Source organism: Empidonax traillii, unplaced genomic scaffold (genome assembly GCF_003031625.1).
Source record: "Empidonax traillii isolate 1590-97213 ecotype Southwest subspecies unplaced genomic scaffold, ASM303162v1 scaffold6:size4315531, whole genome shotgun sequence".
NCBI lineage: Eukaryota > Metazoa > Chordata > Aves > Passeriformes > Tyrannidae > Empidonax > Empidonax traillii.
In genome coordinates, this window is record NW_020955199.1 from 2,802,468 (window position 1) to 2,822,039 (window position 19,572).

General features: G+C 39.3%; 1 protein-coding gene across 2 annotated transcripts in view; it reads left to right on the forward strand.

The window, feature by feature from the left end:
• Nucleotides 1-19,572, forward strand: part of RASGRF2 (Ras protein specific guanine nucleotide releasing factor 2) — a 112,679-nt gene that overhangs the window by 71,050 nt on the left and 22,057 nt on the right. For both annotated transcript variants that reach the window (XM_027880995.1, XM_027881003.1), the window contains exon 18: nt 16,372-16,478. In XM_027880995.1, the coding sequence (XP_027736796.1) occupies nt 16,372-16,478 (107 nt within the window). The remainder of the gene's footprint in view (nt 1-16,371; nt 16,479-19,572) is intronic.

Below are 19,572 nucleotides of genomic sequence, written 5' to 3' on the forward strand. Positions count from 1 at the left end.
TGACCCAAGGGCAGGAACCAGGAACCAACTTGGCCGTTTGCCTCATTCTGTTGGCCTCAGCCTGCGGATCCAGCCTGTCCAGATCCCTCTGCAAAGCCTTCCTGCCCTCAAGCACATCAACACTGGTATCATCCATGAATATGCTGAGGATGCACTCAGTCCCCTCATTTAGATCATCAGTAAAGACACTGAACAGGACTGGGCCCAGCACTGATCCCTGGGGGACACCATGAGTGACCAGACACCAGCTGGATGTGGCACCATTCCCACCACTGTCTGGGCTGGGCTGTCCACACAGTCCTTAACTCAGGAAGATGCACCTGTCCAAGCTGTGGGCTGCAGCTTTTGCAGGAGATGCAAAAGCTGTGGGAGACGGTGTCAGGGGCTTTGCTGAAGTCCAGCTGGACACATCCACATGTCCCTCACCCACTAGATGGGTCTCCTGGTCATAAAAGGAGATCACATTGGTCAGGCAGGACCTGCCCTTCTTAAACCTGTCCTGGCTGGGCTTGATCACTTGATTGTCCTGTACATGCTGTGTGATCATACTCAAGATGATGAACCTGTTGCAAACATCTATTCAGTAATTTTTATTTGCCTTTATAATCAGACACTGCCATGGAATCACCAAGACAATTTGCTTTGTGAGTTAATTCCAGTGTGTTTACCAATTGTCCGGAAAGCAAAATAAGACTGAAAAATATGGGTTTTTCCACTAGGAACCAAATAAATTGAAAATTACTACTTTTGTATTGTTAAAATCACAGCTTTTCAATATTCATAACACTGAAGAATGAGAGAAAATACTATCTACAATTCTGCAGTCATTTGGAGGAATATCAAAGCATAAGAATGCTGGAAGAGGGAAAAACAACATCCCTAATATTCATAAGCTATTCATAAGCTTCTTCATTCAAGGTCATTCTCCTGAGTGATGTGAAAAATAGTTAGAGAAGATTGTGCAGCACATTTGACAAGAAAATGTGTGGTGGGGAGTCTCAGGAGACTGAACTATAGTAATCCATTGTCCACCTGTAATGAGTATGAAAATTGAAGGCTACAAACCACAGTTTGAACTGTTGAATCATCTGTTTTGTAACTTAGTGTAATTAATCATGGTAGAGATGGTATTAAAGTTATAGAGTCATGAAGTTCAATTTTGGGTAAACCAAATAATTTTATTTATTTTCCATATATATGGTACCATGATTACAAGATTTTTATTAAATAATGCCTTTTTTTCTTTTTTCTCCTTGTGGTCTCCTGTCTCATTCACTTTATAGGATGGACATGATCACTTAGTGAATCAGTTCTGGGCAGTGAATGAAATTTGTGGGGTTTCCTCCTTTTTTTCAGTCAGTCCTTCACTTCTCTGCTGCAGACATTCTGATGTGTGCTGTTTAATATACTCCTGCATGGAATATGGATATATATGAAAATATGGTGAAATTCAGTGTTGATTAATACTAAGTGATGCACACAAAGAAAAACAGTCTGAGCTCTACACCTGAAAGGATTGGCTCAGACTTGAGATCTGAAAGTGACAACAGGTCGTTTCCTTAAATGATCCTGGTGCTCAGCAGAAGCCAAAAAGGTACAGAAAACATCAGGAATTATTAAGGAGGGAACAGAGAAGATTATCATGGTACCACAGTATAAATCCAGAATTTGTGTAATGAATAGAAGCCTGGTGAGATTCTGTTGAGGGACATTGTGAAGGTTCAAAAGTGGACAGCTACCTGACAGCAGGAGTCATTTGAGGTTACTAGACTGGCAGAGGAGAACAGGTCCAGGATTTGAAATGAGTTGGAGGTTGTGGGAGAGTATTAGGAGGTACAAGTCACCTGTCTGTCTTCTGTTCTCACTGTTGCCTGAAACCCTCTGGATGTTTTGTATTTTGGTAGGATTGTTTTGTTCGGTTGTGGAGTTTTTTTTAGGTTGGGGGGGGGGAGGCATTTGGGGTTTTTTTAAATTTCTTTTTATTTTTATTTATTTGTTTATTTAGTTGCTTGTTTGTTTGTTTTGAGGAGGGGTTTTTGATGTTTCCTTGTGGTTATTTAATGTTGTTTTCCCAGGGTATGATGCCTTTAGCTCTTCTCAGTTTCCCATCTCCCAGTTCTGACTGTTCAGGGATGCACTGAGGCAAGCAGGTTAACAGACTCACAGGACGGCCCTGTAATTACACACTTGTCAGAACCAGACATGAAGAACATTTAATTATCTTTTGTGAAGAGTGCTGGCCATAACATTTTAGAGTTGTCCCCATGCTATGAAGGTTTATGTACTGATAATTATGCAAAGCCCTGAACAGCTCTCCTATACTGTACCTTGGCTTTGCTTCTCTTTAGACAGAGGAGCACTGCGGTGGACCTGAACTCTGTATGAAACCTTTCTCTAAATCAGGATAGTTCAGGTTCTTATGCTCTTCATCAGTTGTTTTCTAACTTACTGATTTTTTTTTGCTATTATTTTCTGTTATTTTACAGTCAGCTGTTTCAATGATGGCAAGCTGTACTACTTGTCGTATTGTTTAGTTCATCTGTCTGGTTAAATATTAATCTCTACATATCCTAGAGATGTTTTTGTCTATTCTCTTCCAAGAAAATTTGCATACTACTTGTTTATTTTAACAGCATGATAAAGATAAAAAGAACTACAAAGTGAAAGTACAGAAAGTTAAATAAAGCACCCCAGGTGCACAGCGTGGAGCCTGTATGGATGATAATATGCACAGTAGGGATAAACAGAATATATTCTGTCTTTTTATGTCCTTTCTGTTCTGAGGGATGTGAAGGATGGCTGGATGGCTCATGGCCTGCTGCAGGTGAAGTGCTCTGTCACCATCAATAGGTTGTTGCACTCCTTCATTCTTTTCCCAATTTATAAAAGTAGGATAATAATACTAGTAGATTCTATCATAGGAAAGGGTTTTATTAGTTTCTTCACACTGTTCATACACGTCTGCAAAACTGATTCTTGATTTCTGCTTCAGTCAGAGACATCTTCCCAAATCCACACAGAAGTTCTCCAGCAGATCTGCTCTGATATCTGTCTTATAACACAGAAAAGTTCTACATAAATTTTAATGCAAATGGTCTCATCCTAGCGGGTATTCTGCTAATCTCTTCTTTTAGCTTTGCCACGAATAGTCCTCGAGAGGAACTCCAGCTGCAGCAAGCCCCATCTCTCTGGGAGTGAATTACTCCTCTTCTCTGAGAGTCTGTCACACAGCCAGTGTCAAAAAAAGGAGTGAGACTGGTAACGTGGGAGAGGAACCTCCTGCCAAAATACTCACCAATCACTTGTAATTTAGCTGCAAAAATCTTACAGATGTTGCAGGAGTTAAGTAACAGCATAAAATCTACACAGCACCCATACAAACCCTAGCACTGGATAAAAAAACAATTTATGTGGAAAACTATTTCTTTCAGCTGTGGCTTTGTAGAACTTGGAAATTTCGCTGATTTATTTTTTGCACAATTCTTTCAAACAGGTTATTATTTGGGGTTTTTTTCCTCCTTTTGATTTATGTATGTTATGCACAGAATGAGAGCACTGTGTCAGGATCAGCAAGATATCATGCACTGGTTTTTAAAGAAAAAAACACGTTTTGATGTTCATTTACTGAAACTGCTCTCTGTGCAGGCCCTTGTTAATACTCATAAATTATGAAGGTGTTCTGTGTGAGTAGAACAGATTCAAGTTTTGCTTAAAATCACTGAATAGTTGTATGGATGAAGCCAAATTAACAAAACAATGCCATTTTTGTTAACAGTGCCTACGTAAGCTTAACAAACACACAAATTTGTTGTCTGATAAGGATATCTAACACAACGTGAATAAAAATAGTTAATTCTAAAATCAGTAGTTTTTTGAAATGGTTCTGCTGAACATGGGCTTCAAGGGGATTGTTTTGACAAGTCTTGAATTCAAGAACTAAACTGATCTTAGGTATTTTTTTTAAATATTTGAGACAGATAGATTAAAAGAACTTTGAGAAGCTCCCAATATGAAAAATAAATCTTACACAAGAAGCAAGTACTTCAATCAACCAAACAAGCTGTTCCCTAATGAATGAACCCAGCAGCTTTATTTCAACAGCTCTGTCACCAGATTTTAGCTGGGTACATTGTATTTCCAGCACGCTTCAAAGCTGCCTTCCTCCTCATACTCCTCCTCCTTCTTCTCCTTCACCTCCACCTCTTCCAGGGTGTTGGTCTGCACTGTAGAGAATGTTCTATTTCTCACAAGAACAAGGTGACATTATGGAAGAGGATGGGAGTGGAATGGGAGCTTGGGGTTGGCAGGAGGGCACAGCTTCTTTAGTGCAAGCATTTGTTTTTTAAACCGCATGTTAGAGGGAGAGGAGACGAGGAGACAAGGAGAAAGAAATAAGGAAAAAAAAGTGTCTTTGGGTGAATATCTCTGGCAAATACGATTTACACATAGGAAAAAGTACCCCATGCTGGCAGGAAGGCAAGATAGGTTTAATCTCTCTAATTTTAGTGATTTAAGGGAGCAATTAAAATGACAGCATGGAGCTTTGAAGCATTTACACAGAAATGAATCGCATCTATACTATCCCTTTCAGTTAACTGAGTGAACATATCTCTAGTGCTAAATTACTTTTGGCTTGAGTTATTTACCTTAGTATTGTTCAGGAGAGAGAATTTTTCCTGAAACTTCTGCATTTTGCAACTGGTACCTTATGAAATCACATTTCCAAAGATGTCCCAAACAAAGAGCCTGCTGATCATTTCTTACATGGGGATAGCACAACCAGCTTCTTCTCTTTTCACAAAGAAGCAATATTACTCTAAATTGCCCTCGGTTTTAGGCTAGCAGAACTGATCTGACTGTTTATCAGACTGTTTTCTGGCATCGTCGAGTTTTCCATAGCTATCACAGTCTGCCTGCAGAGGAAATCAGACCATCCTTTGCACCTGCAGCAGATTCTCCCTGAAGTCAGTGCAAACCCTGCTCCCTTCATTTGCTGCAGGTGCTAAATTAAAGTGGCATCTCCTTCAGAGCTAGTTCAATACACCTGGGCTCTCAAAGGTACCTTCTGGTGCCTCTGCCACATGTTCCCCTGCCTATTTCTCTCTGTTGACAAAGCATTTATTAGAGCCTGTGAATTCTGGACTGATGGTCCTGTCATCATGTCACTGTCTATGGAGAGATCGAGTTCCTTTCTTAATCTAAAACTTTCTAAAAAAAGTTAGACATATGCTTCTTACCACTGATTTTTAGTGCATTAGTAGTATGTGTAGGTGATGGAAAAAATGCACAAAGGGAAGTGTAAAACCTTTTGCAGTGTAAATGTCTACTTTATTTTGACTTGGCTATTATTGTATTCTTGATCACTGCCTGGGATGAAACTCTGTAGGCCCTTTCTGTACTTTCTGTGATGAAAAACTGCCAAACCTCAATTTTAGAGCAGCTGAGTGCAGTTGAGGATAAACAGTGTGGAAATACTTTCATGAAAGTGTCAGCTTCAGGAGCCACTGGAATGAACATGGAAAGTCCTCATCTTCTTGGAGGTGCTGTAACATACGCCAACAGTAACAGCAATAGCAAGTCTAGATGGACTTTTGTAAATTACAGGTATGGTTTCTGGAACGACAGATCTGCGGAAAGCTACATAAGGGCTGAAGCTGAGCCAGGTGGCTCCTGTGAGCTCTTAGTCTGACACATTTTACCCTTGTTTTCTTACTGGCACAATATTAGAGGGATGGAAATTCGCTGAAAGTAGTAATTCATGTTTCACAGAGAGCCACAGTGTGGGGCTTTCCATTCTGATAAATCAGTCACAGCTTGATTAAGGCTGACTGCTTATTTTCAAAGATAAAAATTACAATGAGAAAGTTTCACAGAAGATTTCAGGGAGAGCTGCTTGGCTTATTTTGGGTAGTGACCAGTGGAGCTGCTCCACAGTCTTTTGAACAACTCGCCAGCTCCCAGTGTGACAATATTTTTGTTATGTTTGTTCTGGCAGAAGCACTAATTGGAGTAATGGAACGATGCAGCTTGTGCCAAATGATGTAGGGCCCCGTGTGCTCTCCGGTGGGTCTGTGTGCCGGGCGTGGCTGTGCCAGGAGGGGCCACGGGGGCTGCACATGCAAAATAATGCAGGCATGCCCTCCCAGTGGGGTCCTGTTGGTCCTCGAGATGGAAACCATGTAAAAATATTCATTACGCTTTAAACAGATGCAGTATTTCCTCAGTTGTCACCGTCCTGCATACAGAGTATGTAGTTCTGCATTCAGGGATATCAGATATGCTATTCAGGGAGTATTTCCCCAATTCTGAATGGTGGCATTACACCATTAAGTTTCCTGAGACAGGACTTCTTGAGTATGCAGCTGAGTTAGTAGGAATTTGGTAAAGATTGGAACAAAGCAGGGCTTGTAGGGGAAATTTTTGCTTTCTTTTTTTCACTGTGAGAGGACAGTCAGACAGAGATTTCCTTGGTATGATGAATGCTGTGTGAAAGGCAAGCAAACAATATCTGATTTGATGTTGAGCTAGATTCTATTTTATTTGGCTAGCTGTCTAATCCACTTCTGTGCTGACCGAAATGCTTCCAACTGCATCAGTGGTTACATGCTGACCTTTGGAAAGGTGTATATTTCCTCCTGAGTTTGTACATAAGTATCTGTGTCTAAAGCAAAACCAGAAAATGTGTATCTTTTTCTAGTTGATATCCAGTGTAATGCCATAAACTTCACTGTTAGTAATTTTGCACTCCAGGAATTTTCTGGATTATGACTTCTCACTCCCTGTACTGGAAAAGCTTTGTGGAACTTCTTCATTTTGGATCCAGACCAAAAATAAAGCAATTGTGATGGTGATATCCCAGTAATGATTGAGATGAGACTATTTCTAAGCAATTGGAAGAAGATCGTAATTTTAACTGTGCATATTCAGGTCATGGGTTCCCACATGGAACTCCAAGGTTGAATTTGAGGGCACCTGACTCATGTCAGAGGTACAAGGTGCTATCAAATCATGCCATGCTTATGAATCCTGCTTGTATTCTGACCCTCACCAGTCCCCCCTTTCTGTCAGGGATCTAAGATATTTAGTTTCCAGAAAGAAAAGAGTTAGTGTAGGATTTGTTAAAGTCCTCTGGTCTTTTATTCAGGACAACCAAGATTTTTTAACTTGTCATTTTTGTTTGACTAATGGTTCTAGTCAGGAACAGGGAAAGTGAGTACTTGTTCCCTCTTGGAAACACATTTTGATGAGATTGCCAGACCGACTTCTGCATAGAGGTGTGATAAGCATTGAGACCTGAACATTGAACTTCCTTAGAGCTCCCATTTTAATTAAAAAACTCCAAGTGGGAAATACTCATTGAGTTACTCCACAACTGACACTGTTCTTCACTGAAAAAAGGTCTTGTGACAAAACCCCCCTGTTTTAGACCCAGCCGTGACTCTTTCCTGAGGCTGGGGGGTTATCAGGTGATGTTGCCAAAGCAGAGTGACCAAGTCTAATGCTGTGATGTTCAAAATGAGTTGAATTTTCCCTTGCATTTTTCGTAGAGCAATAGTTTTGTGTTAAAACAGTGGCTTGAAAATGAAAGATAATTTGTCTCATGTGATCCCTGCCCTGGGAGTTAAGAAATGGGAAAATGGCAATTTTATTTTGTTCCGTTTAGTGAAAGTTTATGATGTCCCACTTATGTATTCCTTTATTTTGAATGACTGTCTTATTCTAGTTTGTTAGAGGAGCTAAGGAAATAAGCATTCTCTCAGGACATTTCCGGAGTTACAGATTTGTGAAGTCTTTGTTTCCTGAACTATTGCACTCAGTCCCAGGCAGCTGGAGTGCTGTGTATGGGATGGGTAGAGAAGTTTTAGGATGTTTTTTTTTTTGCTTCCTTTTCTTTTTTTTTTTTCATTTTTCCCCTTGAGCCTAAGTGTTGCTTGAATCATTAATATTTGTTTAGGCTTCCATTCTGGCCCAGTCCTAAATGGTCTGGAAGCTGCTTGTGAGATGGATGTTTTGTTCAGAGATTTTTTGGTGCGTGTTATGCATCCTGCCAATTTTTATTTTGCCTAACAGTCAACTACCCGTTCACAGATGGTCTGAAAAATGATACATTTGGCTCTTTGCAATTATCGCCTCCTTTCCATTTAACCTTTATTCCTATTAACATTAAAAATAACATGAATAATTTCATGAACTACTTCTTTTAACTTAAAAAGCCCAGAGGAACCAAAGGTAAAATTTCAAAAGCCACTTTTTTGGTAATTTTCTCTTTCTAGCTGCACATTGACTTTATTTTAAGTCTTTCTTTGTGGTAGGGCAACACGAAGCATTTTGAAGGTCTGAAAGCTTACTTTGAATATTTCTTGAAGAGACTGTGAGCATTATGCCATAAAGGTCTGCTACATTCTTCATACTGATGGCAGAGCAAGTCTTGAGTTTAGATGATGTGTAATTAAGGAAATCAAGAGCCAGGGACCACTTGCAATGTAGAAATACATCAGCAGGTTAAAAATTGCTTATATGCTCCCTGAAGCAGGAGACATAGCAGGAACACAGGCAAACACACTTGACTGATTAATAAATTCAAAGAAATGCCAGCTGCAGTGTTGCCATTCTTGTAATTGTTCATGGAAGATAATTCAGACGTTGCTGCAGTAAAAAAAGAAGGTGTCTGCGGTATGCTAAAGTGTCACCAATATAATTGTTAAGGAAGGCTGTTCAAAAAGGCTTTTATTCTTTGCCAGTCATTCCCAATAGTTCTTTTATATAAGTCATAGGAAAAAGTTCTGCTGTCACATTGCACATTTATCATGATATTCTGAAATCTGAAAACACAATTGGCAGCAACAGCCTTTGAAATTCAGGATCTGTTCTTTCCTTGAGATACCTCTATAAATAAAGGCACAAGATTTGGGTGGTTTTGCCTAAGATTTCACTAGAAAAATTTACACTGGAAGTTTACACATGCATGCACACACAAACAGCTCTTTGTGTGCAAAGAAATATGATTTTGAAGATGTATACGGGTGTACCAAAATTTAGAATTTGATTTGGTGATGACATTGACTCCTTTTTCTGTCTCCTTGCTGTTGCCAAAAGAAGAAAAGAATATGATGTACTGTTGCTGAATTTTAGCTTTTAAAAATGCAGATTATTTGTGGTTTTTTACTCTGAGTTACTGATTTTTAATAAGAAGTTGTATAACTTGTAACTGCAAGTATGTTTTCAGTCTTCATTCTTTAAAGGTTTCTTTTTCTAGAGTGAGAATCTGATGTTGTCTCCTGAGAGAATATCTCCATTGAAACCCCAGAAATCTCAATAGAGTGTGCTAGTTATACCTATAGCAGTAACCCTTTTTTTTTTTAGGACTTTTAAATGACAAATTTTCAGGTCTGAATATTTCTTTGGGTTAAAAGGAATAATTTTATTCTTTGTAGTAGTCATGTTATAAACACATAATCTCATAGATTATCATCATTGTCAGAGCAACCTTGGTGTTACTGTGAGGAGAGAAAATAGTATCTTGATCTTGAAAGTATTCTTTAGCCACTTGCCTTTTTCTCCCATCCATTAAACTCAAATTGTTTTGCTGGACTGATATATTTTTAGACTGCTTGATTTAGTTCAAGTTCACATAATCGTGACATGACTGCTTTATCTCACTGCTGTGTTCTTTATATTTCTCTGATTAGAAAAAGCCTTTCTAAAGCAAGGGTCATTTAAAAATAGTTTGACAACCTTTCCCTTAAATATTTTGCAGAAATTAAACACACTCACTACAATTCTATCTGTGTTACACTGTTGTACATCAGCTGGTGCATGTGAGTCCATGGGATTTACTTTACTAAGACTATAATCCCTTGACTTCATTTGATAGTTAGATAGTATTTGTGGCAGAGGCTTTAGGCGGAAGAATCAAATACATACTTGGAATTATTTCTGACGTGGGTGGTTACAGCAGGGATTTTCAGTGGCATATTTCCTAGAACAAAATGATTTCATATGTCCCAAGGACCAGTGAAAGTGAAATTAAATGCCTGAAATGTGTTGTACTCTGGATTTCTTCTGGGTTTCAGTAGTCATTTCTGACTCTGTGAGTTTATAACCCCTTTGTGAAACAAACTCAAAGCCTGACAAAGTGAACAGTTAAATATTCCACTCCTATAAACTGAGGCAGACAAAATGTTACGGCTCAATACTATGCCTCCTGTTTTCAGGCCTCAGATTGGTTATACAGAAAACGACAGAATGGTTTAGGTTGGGAAGGACCTCTAAGATCATTTAACAATAACAAAAAAAAAAGGAAGGACTGTGTTATTGATCAAATATGCTGTGCTCTATGCAGTGAATGGGATCTCATCATCTTCGCGCTTCTTTTCATCTCATTTAATACGGTTTTATTTTCCTGATCTGCCATTCTTCAGCTGGCTAATTTATGACAACCTGATATCATAATTAAAGAAATGAAGGTAGAATCACTGGTAGTTTAGGTTTCTTATCAACATTAAGATATTCTCTGTCACTTAAGTGTAAAATGTGTGAAACCCGCTTATTTGCTTGAGAATGTGTGACCAATAAAGATGGGTATCTGTAAACATGAAAACTTTTTAGATATATCAAAGAAAAAAATAAAATTAGTTTTTTTAGGCTGCTTATGTATTGGAAAGGCTTTTCTTTAGTCCTGCGTATATTAGAGAGGCTTTTTCAGTTTTAATCTGTGGATGAAAACTGTTCTGCTCCAGGCCTGGGGTCTGTATTTATTGAGGTCAGAAAGTAGTACTGATGTTTCCTAAGCCTAAGCTTTCTGGATTCAAGCCAGGCTGAATCGTGAAACTGGCCTACAACCCTTGAGCATATTTATCAGAAGAAAGAAAAAAAATCCCACATGATGGAGAATTCTGTTTGAGACTCTTTTTGATTATTTGTCATCTGTCTGGTGAGCCATGAATGTTCTTCTTCCACCTCCTTGAGAGTCTGGGCTTTGCTGGGACCTCCCCAAAGGCTAGAGTGCAATTTTCTCCCATGTTAGGTGCTAGCACAGCTTCAGTGCGCAATTTCAAGGTAGTTCATTGAAACTAACACATCAAATCTACTTCTGAAATTAAGAGTTTTTTTGCTGGAAAAGACACCAGAAACTTGGACTCATAGAATGGATTGGGTTGGAAATAATCTTAAAGACCATCCCGTTCCACCCTCCTGCTATGGGCAGGGCACCTTTCACTAGATGCAGAAATACAAAATGCAGAGAATACAGTTGGTGTAAGTAGAGTGAGAATTTTTGACATCTTGAGCGAAACAGAAAAGCAAATGCTCATGTTTAATTTCTTTAAAGTTTCCAGTGCAGAATTTAACGTAACACAAACATTCCTTTTGGGTGAGGTGGATTTTAAAGGTGAGATAATGTAAATTGCTGATAGAGTTGTGTTTGTCCAGTAGAACAAGAAAAAGCAGGGCAGGATTTTGCTATAGGGACTTGTTAGTAGCTTTTGAGGAGGGTCTGCTCTCTTTCTCACACTGACATGTGATGAGATTTTTGGATCTGGTCCCGAGTGCAGAAGTTCCAAAGGTGGAATCACTGTCACATCCTACCTGTAGGCATCACTTTTCCTTATGAATGGAGTACATAATGACATCTACCACTGAAATATGCACTGGTCTTATGTATAAGGTATTGCTATAATTTAATCTGGTTTTGTCCACAGGTGGTGAGATCTATGTCTATTCAGCACCTATTTTTTTAAAGTTTGATGATAGCAGAAGCTGTAAAAATATTAGGTTTTTTATTAAAGTTCACATAAGAAAAACATGTGAAGGTGGAAATGCATTTTGCATAACATAATCTGAAGACAAGTATGTGACCAGAGTGCTTAAATAATACTGAAAGAGGTATTTTAGTGAGACTAGGAATGCTGGCAGGTTAATGTCATGTTTGATAGCCTGTGGTGCAAGTTCTGCATCACCATTATGTGCAGATACTATTTGTGGAAGCAGTATATATTAATCTCAAGAGATAAGGGTGAAAAACATTACTTGAAAGCAACACTCACTGAAGCAGCTGCCCACTATGATGATTAATGATTAGAAATACTGCTGATATTTCTAATGTGGAAAGATTGTTTCCTTCAGTAGAGGAAAGGATATTTACCATGGAGTGCTTCAGGTTATTCTGTTGTGGGGTCTGGATGTGGGCAGGTCCATCCAGAATCCTAATTAAATTAATTATTTGCTGTCAATGTGCACTTTCAGATTTACAATGAAGTGGAGAGGACTGAGGGAGCTTAACCTGGAGAAAAAGAGGCTCGGTGGGGACCTTCTCACTCTTTACAATCCCTTGACAGGAGGGTGGAGGCAGAGGGGGATCGGACTCTGCTCCTAGAGAACAGGGGACAAGATGAGAGGAAATGGCCTCAAGGAGTGGCAGGGGAGGCTTAAATTAGATAGCAGGAAAAATTCCTTCACAAAAGAGCTGTCCAGCCCTGGCACAGCTGCCCAGGGCAGGGGTAGAGTGGCCATCCCTGGAGGGATTTAAAAGCCATGTGGATATGGCACCTGGGGACATGGGTTAGTGGTGGCCTTGGCAGTGCTGGGGGAGTGGTTGGACCTGATGATCTTAGAGCCAACCTAAATGATTCTGTGACTCTATGATTCTATTTTGTAATGTTTCAAACCACACAGATTTATAGCCTAGGTATCTAAAAGTGCCTCCAAGGCAAGTCAGAGACAGGACCAATACTATGCCAGGGACTTTATAAGCAGAGTTAAAAACTGCTCCTAGCCCCAGAATAGGTGGGAAAAGTACATGGGGAGTAACAGAGTATATGCAGCACTACTAAATGGTTAGTGGAACCTGTTTGGAAGGATGTTGTCAAAGATGTTGTCAAAGATGTTGTCAGAGGTGTGATGGAATCCTTGTTACTTGCAAATCAGCGGCTGAGCATTGGCTCACAGCTCTACTCTGTGGACATCTTTAGCAGTGTAGACAGCAGGTGACACATGAGTTATCCATCAGTGGTGACATGAACCTTCAGAACCAGTCAGGTTGTGCATTCTGAAATATGCATGAATGAGTGGTCTGTGTACGTGGAATTGCTGCAGATGTCATGGTGGATCAGGTTTTTGTTTGGAGGGGTATTAGGAGGGGATTAGATGGGGAGAGAGAGGAGGGATGAGCAGCAGTAAACTGAACCATTAGGAGGAATTTGCAGTGGGAAAGTGCTGGGAACACCAGTGGCACCGTTAAAGTCCATTTATGCTACTTGGAGAACGTCTGTAGTGGCCTCACCAAATCCTATTCCATGGTCATCCCCTTTGCAGTTTCTGTCCCAAAATCCATGTGGCTTTGAAAGTTACAAGGACCAAAACCAGTGGTAGCGATGGACTTGGTTTTGCATGTTTCTGCTTCTACATTAATGCAGCTGGGGCGGTAAGTTTTTATTGGGATTTTCTGTAGAGCTTTTTGTCAAAGTTAGAAGACCAAAAAGTAACAATACTTACTTATCTTACTTTTTTTCATATTACATTTTTTCTGTTTTTCTCTGAGTTTTGTAAATCCCTGAAATTAACACCTTCTGAGCAATTTCACAGTCCTTGAGTAGTTTTCTCTTAAATGTCTTCAACTTCTGGTTAATGAAAAGATCTGCTCAGTGTCTGTCAGAACTAGAGATTTCTTTTGCTTTCACCTTTAATATTGACCAACTTTTCTTTAGTTTTGAATAGATTTGCTGGTACATATCTGATACCTTTACACTTATATAGTCTTCTGATATATAGGTGAATAGGTAAAAGTGGTGACTCTATAGTTTTAGTGAAAAAATCCAACTGCCTCAGGAAGGTCCAAGGACTTCCTGTATTATTCTTCAGCTCTGTCTTCAACCAAACTCTCTTGAGCTGATGCTAAAGCTGTTGAATCTGTCACCCACCTGGGTTCTGCTGTTACTCAAAACAAGTCCTGAGGTAAAACCTTGATGTAAAACCTTGGGGTAAAGCCAGGCATCCACATGGGAGGACTCTTAAGTCAGAGAACAGTGGGTTTTCCACTCCTTTCCCCTTCCACAAGAAAATGTCATAAATATTTTCTTCAAAATGAATCTGCAGGGTTAAGTCTTGGACAGTGAATGTTGCTTGAGGATTTTTGAATTATTTTTTGTTTGTATAAAGAACAATACATTATAAATGCTTTACGAAGAAGGAAACATATCCCATCTTTCTGAGTTGTTTGGTATTTAAGAATGAGATCAGAATGGAGTTAGTAGATTTCCAGTTTTATTTTGAAAAAAAAAATGCATTTTGCTGATTTATTTGAAGTCTTACACCTGAAAATACGCAATGAATCACCCTCCCAGAGTTAAGTTCACATGTGCATCTGTGTTCACCTGAGTTCTTTTCTTACATCACTGAAGATCTCCATTTACAGGTTTGAGGCATCAACATTAAGTACTGAGAATATGGATCAGAATGAATGTGTTGCTCATTCTCTGGAACAAGCTAATTACTACTTAAAAACTGATGAAATTCTGAGGACCGTAAAATTTTGCTGAAGTGATCTCTGGAGGCTTTAATTTTTCTCTTTCCTCATTTTATTCTTTTTGCAGCTAACTGGAAACTCTCTGTAGGCATCTCTCTCTTTTCCTTCTAGCTCACTGAAACTTCGTTTCCTTAATGTTACCTTGATAAAGACATTACTGCTTTAATATGTAATTTTCATTTTGACTTTCACTGCTGCAATTAAGTGACTAATTGAACAGTTTATAATGTGTATTCCTAACTGCTTCTGCAATAGGTTAACTGTGAAAGGCATAGAAAATTAACACACAAAATTTTGCCTGTGTTACCTTTTACTCAGAAAAGCCTCAGAGATTTTCTTTATTTTTCTCTTTATAGGCAGTGAAACTCCTGAAAATGCTTCACTGTGAAACTTTCTTTGATATTGAATCTTAGATGTCACCCACAGTTGTAATATGCCACGGTTTAAAAAATGCCCGTGAGCATAAGTGTAGTTAATACTTTTGAGGGTTGGGGTCTAACTGGTAGTAATAGATGTAAGGCTGCAGTTAAACATTTCCTTTCTTGCTCATCTTTCCAAAAATGTAGAGCAGCAATTTGGATTTTCTGGATTGTCTTCACTGAAAATAGAGCAAAACTAAGACTTGCCTTTAGAATACCTCCAATGGGTTTATCACAGAATAAATAGAAGTTTAATCTGCCTTTGCTATTTATAATAATACACGGGCTCTCAAACAGCTTTTGTGCCAAAAAAATAGTAAAGTACTGGTCACATGGAAAGATATTTCCGGCTGTTACTGGTCTCTGCACCGAGTGAAATGGAGAGCATAGTGTAAGATCAAATCTAACAGAAAGTTTTAAAAACGTAAACTTCTCATTTTAAAAATGTAAACTTTGTATATCTTCAGAGTTACCAGTTTCTAAAAGAAATTCAGGGTTTAATGTACCAATTTTATTGACATTAAAGTAGTGTAATCATAATTTTATCATACAGATTTTATTTGTGTTAAAGCTGCAGCAGAATGAAAAGAGAAAGAAGAGATAATGTGAATGTAGGGAGGAAGTTCCTTGTTTGTTTTTAAAACTATTTCTTCATAAGTAAATATTGCTGACCTGGGGGGGAAAAAAAAAAAAAGTTGTCTTTAAAAGATGTTTGGGGAAATGCTGCAGTTGGCATGTGTTTGTTTTCAGGTAGCAGTGACTGTAAATGTGCTTTCCATATACCTTCCCACCTTCCTGTCATCCCAGTGGTAAAAAAACCAAATAACTTATCTGAACAGTGTTCATTATTAGAGCCTGTACAGTACTGCTCTTACGAAGGAAGATTTGTTATTTTGATGTTTTTCTCCTCTCTGTTTAAACTACTCTCTTCCCCTGTTTCCCTTTTGTAAATCATACATACTTTCTGTAATTTGCATGATTGCAGGCCTATTTTTGGTCTAGTCCTGGTTCTTACTGTAAAATTCTTCCATACGGGAAAACCAACAAACAACTTTTTTTTTTTTTTTTTTTTTTAAATTCACTTTATTTCTTTATAAATTTTGTTTTGTTTCTTCCATGCTGAAGGGAGACCTTGATATTTAGTGACACAGCCTATTATTCTTCATCTTTCTAAAACTGAATGCTGACCCAAGGAGGTGTCTGCATTAGTCTGTATTACAATGGGCAAGGCTGTATTCTGCTGATCTTGTGTTCTACTGATCTTGCAGAATTTCATCAGTTTAAATGGCCACGTTTCACAGCCTAGGAGGCACTTCTCCTCTTATTGCACACAGATATTCTGTAAGCTTTGAGTTTATCAAAGTTACTCACACCCTATTTGATTTTTTTCCACCTCCACGAACTCCAAAGTGTGTTTTTTTTCCTACCCAGGATTTAACAACTCCGAGCGCACGTGTGACAAGGAGTTCATCATACGCAGAGCGGCCACGAACCGTGTCCTCAACGTCCTGCGACACTGGGTCTCTAAGCACTCACAGGTATTCTCCCCTTCAAACACATACTCTGGATTGATTTGTCACAGTAGCAGCTTGGCTGAGTTGATTTGACCGTGTTAAGCTTCTTGTGTTCTCATACAGATACTTATTTATTTATTTGTTGTGAGTGGAAAGAGTCACCAGTTCTTCACATTGGTCTCCTCTGTAAACCATGATGGGACTGTGGGTCTGATTTGTAAATATAAAATTGTTTGCAGAGGAGGGAAGGGAAGGAATCTGAGTGGTTGGTGGAATTTCATAGATCGAAACGTCCTTTAAGATGCCAGGTGGGAAAAATGTTGGAAGAATTTGGCATACGTGCAGAAGATACCAGGGAAATTGTTGAAAGAAACAAAGGAGGGAAGAAGACAAAGTGGGAGAGAAGGATGAAAGAGAAGGAAGGGAAGCAAGGAAGGAAAAGGCAGGGAGGGGGGGAGGGAGAGAGGAAAGAAGGGAAGCAAGGAAGGAAGGAAAAAGTGAGGGCACTTTGCAAGCAATATACCAACTGCCTTGTTAATACATGCTAATAATAAAGAATACTTCATCTCGAGAGCTAAATGTACCCATGTCAAACTGTCTGATGTGAAATCAATTCCCTTTTTCCCATGTAACGGGCTTAATTTTCATAGAGGTTGTTTCCTAGAGAATGAAGTAAGTAAGAGATGTGTAAGTGGGAAAATTGTTTGAAAAGCTGAACAGCCCAGAAGAGATTAATAAAACCTCTCTTGGTATCATGGGAGTGATTAAACATTTTGAGTTACTGGAAACAGCCTATGTACACCAAGTTTTGTTTGACTACCTATTAAATTAAAATTAAAATCAAAATCAGAATCAAGCCCATCTTGAGCTATAACAGGAGTGGCAGCAGTCTGTTATTACAATTCAGTGTTACTGTTCTGTACTCGCTGTGTTCCTGCCACAGTGCCCATTAAATAACTGCTGTGCTAAATAAAAGATGGTAAATTTATGTGATTGTGAAAATACTAGGAGTCATCAGACTTTAATCTACATTAAGCAACATTTACAACTAGTTTCACTGAAGTTTACATTTCAGAGTTGATCCTGATTGAGTTGTGATGATTCTCTTTTATAAGTAAAAAGTAACCTATGAAGAGTGCAAGCATACTCTACATTGTGGTAATTTACCAAAACTACACTTTCTCTCCTTAAAAATACAAGTGTTCTCTTTTTCTGTTTCAAAAGTACCCATGGTATGCAAAAATGTAACATTCTCCTGAATACTTTTGCACCTTTGTGTAACATTTACTAATACGATTCTTTTAGAAATATGAAGAGGACAAAGATAATGATTAATAGTTCAACACTGTCTGTTTTCAAAGGGGAGGCTATTACCTGGACTCCCTAGTCTCCCACTGGTTTTATTTTTTCCGTTATTCCAGTGTAGCAAATATTTAAAATATTTAAATAAATATTTTAAAAAATTAAAATTAAATATTTAAAAATTTTAAATATTTTAAAATGCAAGGGCTTTGGTGTGACAAATTAGAAATGCTGCAGCAACAGAATCTGTAATGAGTATTTTGTGTTGTTTACTTGCGAGACTAGTGAGAGAGAAAGGACAGTAGACCTAAGCAAACCAGAAAAGACTGTCTAGTTCATGCCAGAAAATTATGGGACAGGACTGCTTCAAGGAAGACAAGTGAAAAATTGCTGTGTGGCCAAAAAGTGTGAAATGTTGGCAGTAAAAATGGGTAGTCCTGGGAGAGCAGGAGCTCTGAGCTTATTTTACAATAACAACACAAACTGCAAACCAAAGAACCCTGAGTGACCAGTGTCCGCTGAAAAAATGCTTACTCAATTTCCAAAAGGACAAAGCAATATAAGCATTAAAATTTTTGAAGAGCAACAGACCTGCAAAAAACTTCCATACATTTTGAGGTATTTGCTTTGTTCTCTGGCTACTCATCAATCTGGTCTAGTGGAACTGCCATGACAGGAACAAAATGACTTTTAATGTCCCTTCCAACCCAAACCATTCCACAAGTCTATGATTCCATGACTACTACATTTGAATCACAGAATCATATAATCAGCTAGATTGGAAAGGACCTCTGAGATCATCAAGTCTAACCCTTGGTCCACTATCACCACAGTTACTAGACCATAGCACTAAGTGCCACATCCAGTCTCATCTTAAAAACCTCCAGGGACGGAGAAGCCACCACTTCCCTGGGCAGATTGTTCCAGTGCCTAATTACTCCCTCTGTAAAGAATTTCTTCCTAATATCTAACCTAAACCTCCCCTGGCAGAGCTTGAGATCATGCCCTATTGTCTTACTGACAGTTGCCTGGGAAAAGAGACCGAACCCCACCTGGTTACAACCTCCTTTCAGGGAATTGTAGAGAGTGATGAGGTCACCCCTGAGCCTCCTCTTCTCCAGACTAAACAACCCCAGCTCCCTCAGCCTCTCCTCACAGGACTTGTGCTCAAGTCCCTTCACCAGCCTCGTTGCTCTTCTCTGGACCCGCTCCAGCACCTCAATGTCCTTCCTGAACTGAGGGGCCCAGAGCTGAACACAATACTCAAGGTGTGGCCTCACCAGTGCTGAGTACAGGGGAAGGATCACTTCCCTGCTCCTGCTGGCCACACTGTTCCTGATCCAGGCCAGGATGCCATTGGCCTTCTTGGCCACCTGGGCACACTGCTGGCTCATGTTCAGCCTCCTGTCAATCCAAACTCCCAGGTCCCTTTCTGCCTGGCTGCTCTCCAGCCACTCTGTGCCCAGCCTGTAGTGATGCAGGGGGGTTTTGTGGCCAAAGTGCAGGACCCAGCACTTGGCCTTGTTGAACTTCATCCTGTTGGAATCAGCCAAACTCTCCAGTCTATCCAGGTCCCTCTGCAGAGCCCACCTACCTTCCAGCAGATCAACACTTCCCCCCAGCTTGGTGTCATCTGCAAGTTTACTAATGGTGGACTCAATCCCCTCATCCAGATCATCAACAAAGATGTTAAACAGGACTGGACCCAGCACTGGTCCCTGGGGACACCATCCTTGTGGTCATCACTGGCCTGCACCACTATGAAACGTGACCTACTACACAGTTATTTTCTGCCAAAATGCCACTTCCTTATCAC